This window comes from Chanos chanos, chromosome 5, assembly GCF_902362185.1.
Source record: "Chanos chanos chromosome 5, fChaCha1.1, whole genome shotgun sequence".
Lineage (NCBI taxonomy): Eukaryota > Metazoa > Chordata > Actinopteri > Gonorynchiformes > Chanidae > Chanos > Chanos chanos.
The window spans coordinates 44,009,630-44,013,921 of record NC_044499.1 but is presented as its reverse complement, the minus strand read 5'-3'; the positions used below and the strand labels follow the sequence as shown (position 1 = coordinate 44,013,921).

At 39.8% G+C, this 4,292-nt stretch overlaps 1 protein-coding gene across 1 annotated transcript; it reads left to right on the top strand.

Annotated features, from left to right (window-relative positions):
- Window positions 1-1,613: 1,613 nt before the first annotated feature.
- On the top strand, window positions 1,614-3,277 carry htr7 (5-hydroxytryptamine receptor 7). Its single transcript, XM_030775549.1, has 2 exons — window positions 1,614-2,095; window positions 2,524-3,277. Exons 1-2 carry the CDS (start codon window positions 1,614-1,616, stop codon window positions 3,275-3,277), a joined length of 1,236 nt encoding a protein of 411 aa, XP_030631409.1.
- The last annotated feature ends 1,015 nt before the right edge of the window (window positions 3,278-4,292 follow it).

The following is a 4,292-nucleotide window of genomic DNA, read 5'->3' as shown; positions in this document are numbered from 1 at the left end:
GTTCGGAAGACAACAGTACAGAGATCTAGTCTCCGCTCTAGATTACGTAAATCTTTCTAAATCTTCGGAACTGTCCGCAAAAAGATCTTGTCAACTATTTGATGTGTTAAATGATGCAAACAAGAGCTACAGCGAGGACATCGAGGTCACTGTCGGTCATTTCCCCCTTACCTTGCAGCTTCCGACTTAAACAGCCGGTATTCTACGTCACTACAAAGAACATGCCTCGGCACCCCCTCTATTAAAACGTCACATTTTTGAGAGAATAGTTATTGGCCTCCGATCCAACACTGATTGGTCGGCTCTCCATATGTGAATAAAATCGCCATGTTGTTTAATAAAAACAAGAAGCTTTTAGATTGTCCTTCTGTAGCCAGTTAACCATAGTTATATTATGATCATCTTCTTCTTCTTCTTCTTCTTCTTCTTCTTCTTCTTCTTCTTTTCCTCCTATTTTTTCTTTTCCCTCTTCACTTACATCGTGTGTGGTATAAAACTTCCCAAACGTTCTTGAAAAAACGTTTACTCTGCAAAACAGCAAAAATAATAGTCATAGAATAAATAATTTACTTTCCATTCTCGTTTTGTGCTCATGTGCTCTGCTATTGTTTACTTGTGCTATTTTTGCTTTTTTAAAATGCGTGCAGTTTGTCTATTGCTTATTATTTACAGACGTTGCCAAAGTCGGTGATATACATTTAAGCAAAATTTTAAATTGCTACTTACTGCCTATCATGTCTTCACGTATCGTCTCACTCTTTATGAACATGGGCTGTGCTAAGACAGTTTATATTTACAGTCGAGTATAATAATGGGAAATGCTGGTACATTTATGTTAAACAGAAACTGCTGTGTAATGTTTTTCATGTGAATGAACTCACAATAAGTTAAATACTTACTTGACAGAGCGTTTGCATCATGAAGTGAGACTGTAATTGTAGTATCATATAAATCCATACGATGGCAGTATAGTGATGTCCGAGAGGCATGATGACCTACTTCTCAACAGAACGAACTGGATTTTATTTGTGCACTTACAAATTTTATTTATCATTTTCTTAGCGTTAGAAGACTGTCTTAAGTCTTGCATGCTCAGATATGTCAAACGAAAAACTATGTATGCTGGTGTTATTTCTGATGTTGAATTTGTAATTATGAAAAGGAGGAAGGTTTTTCCTCTGACAGCTCAGTATAGCTTGGGCTGATTTACGGAGAGCTAAGAAAGACACTTTCAGTGTTGTCACTTTAAATGCATCTCATTTCAGAGGTGTTTAAAACTTTGTTTTTTGAGTCTACGGAACAGTGACGTCATGTGAATGTATAAGAACGCCTCGACCGAGGCGGGTTGGTGAGAGCGTACACTGTTAAACAGAGGTGGCTGGTGCTTCGTGTTATCACGTTACATTTTCTATGGAAAGGGAAGACATGGGAGGAAGTGAAAAAGTCAGAAGCTCCCACTTATTCCATTAAGTTTTATCGAAGCACCTTAACAAAAGATAGGCAATGACGTTTGTTAAGATAGTTTTTTGTCTGCTGTGGGCTGGCAGAAAAGGCAGACACTGTTCATTTAAGTCATTTTATTTCAGAACCAAGGACAGGTCGCTTGCATCAGCATGAGATCGTCTCCGACAAAAGAACTTATGCAGGAGCTTGACGTGTCCACTCTGACATCTGAAATGATGGACCTGGGATTGTTGAAGGTTCATGATACGTCAACAGCAACTTTACCAACTTCGAGTTTAATGGATAATGAGACGAACTGCGGAGAGCAAATTCTGAGTTACGGGAACGTTGAGAAAGTGCTAATAGGAGGAATCCTCACCATTCTCACTTTTTCAACAATTTGTGGGAATTTGCTGGTGGTCATATCTGTGTGCTTTGTAAAGAAGCTCAAACAGCCGTCCAATTACCTGATTGTGTCCCTCGCCGTTGCAGATCTATCTGTAGCAGTAGCAGTGATGCCCTTTGTCAGCATCACCGATCTTATAGGAGGACAGTGGATATTTGGTCGGGTTTTCTGCAACGTCTTCATCGCTATGGACGTTATGTGTTGCACTGCTTCAATTATGACGCTTTGTGTGATAAGTATAGACAGGTGAGCTTTTCTCATGGCTTTTAAATTACTTATAAAATGCGATCAAACCAGAGAAACCAAAATCGAGTGGACAAAATTTTTAATATTTAAGGAGTAATTTATGGTCATGTGGCAAGATCATATAAATTAACATTACACATATGATACATGTGTATGTTATAATACATATATACATGTATATGTACAATATGCATAATACTGATTTATATTTGGTTGGGATAAATAAAGCAAAATTTAAGTGTAAATAAATTATGTAAATAAAAAGCCATATACACAACCATGTATTTGAGTTTGCTGATTTAAAAAAAACTGATTTAGTCATTTATGGCTCACTCCAACAGCAAAAGTCGCTCCCTTTGGGCCAAAGACTGACATGCAAAATGTGCTGTGTATTTATATTGCCCCACTGTGCTCTCTTTTTTTTAAAGGTACCTTGGCATAACTAAGCCCCTGACATATCCTGTGAGACAGAGTGGAAAGTGTATGGCCAAAATAGTCCTGTCTGTATGGCTTCTCTCTGCTTCCATTACTCTGCCTCCACTTTTTGGGTGGGCGCAGAACGTGAACGATGACAAAGTGTGTCTGATCAGCCAAGACTTTGGCTACACAATATATTCCACTGCGGTCGCCTTTTACATCCCCATGTCTGTAATGCTGATCATGTACTACAGGATATACAGAGCGGCCAAGGTGAGCGCTGCCAAGCACACGATAGCCGGTTTCCCTAGAGCAGAGGACGAGGATAGCGTGGACTGCGTGACGGCTGCGCTGAAGCTGCAGAGAGAGGTCGAGGAGTGTGCGAGTTTCTCTCGCCTCCTTAAGAACGACCGCAAGAACATCTCCATCTTCAAACGGGAGCAGAAGGCGGCAGCCACGCTCGGGATAGTGGTGGGTGCCTTCAGCGTCTGCTGGCTGCCGTTCTTCCTTCTGTCCACAGCTCGGCCCTTCGTCTGCGGGGTCCAGTGTAGCTGTGTTCCCCTGTGGGTGGAGAGGACTTTGTTGTGGCTGGGGTATGCCAACTCACTCATCAACCCTTTCATATATGCCTTCTTCAACAGGGACCTCAGGACCACTTACCACAACCTCATCCGTTGTCGCTACAGGAATATTAACCGAAAACTGTCTGCTGCCAGTATGCACGAGGCTCTTAAACTGGCAGAGAGACCAGACGTGGTGTTGTAGACTGCATGTACCTGTCAAGTCTGCGGGCAAAGGACAGAGATGTATGAGGCTACGGAGCTAATACAGTTGTGTATATAAGAAATGACCTTAGAGAAGCCCCTGTATGTACTCTTTGTGACTCCTGGAGTGTTACTATTTAAACTGTGTATTTGAATAAATTTGAAACATGTATGTCATTTAAGCATTAAGGGTCTACCCAAAATTTCATAGTCACTCCTGAGCAGTGTCATCAGCAATTTTAGAAAATTTTCATTGTAATAATCCATCGGCACTTAATTAATTACCACTTTATGAATCTCAAAAGTAATATTTTATTGTTGCTTTTTAGTGTACAAAGAACTTTAAAAATCATCCTTTTTAGGGGGTTTGTATTCTGAATATGTCTGGTTTCTACACTGATGTTTCCATATCAGTATAACACAGTTGTCACTAATAACATACAAAGATGAATATCTCTCACAAAACATTAGACACACATCTTACATGGAAAAATACAATTTTTACAGAATGTTTTCAATTTTCAATTTGTCCTCATTCAGTTTCAATTTGTCCTCATTCAGCTTTCTAAATGATCAGCACTGTAAGCTATTCCTTTGAAATTATGGGGTTTTATTTTATATGAGCAAGTCTTACAAGATTATTTTTCAACCAGTGGGTGTACTTCCTCTCACCTCAAAATGGTCTTTTGATGCAGCCATCATTGATTGGCGGCTCTAATGCGGTGTCAAACCGGGCTTGTCTCACCAATGGAGATAAGTATTATTATTAGAAGCATGGCATTAATTGTCTTCTAGCTGTGAGAAAGACAAGGGAGGGCAAAGACATTGCAGGTGCCTTTCATTTCTGTTGACACACTAAGCCAACAGATGGCAAATCATAAATCAGCACACAGTGCCCCTGCTGTTTGTACCAGCATGGCAAGAGATCATGTTTTTGGAAGGCTGAATCTTTTAGTTGGCTTTAATATTAAAATATGATGTATAAAGATGTATGAGCACACATAACACAAATCACT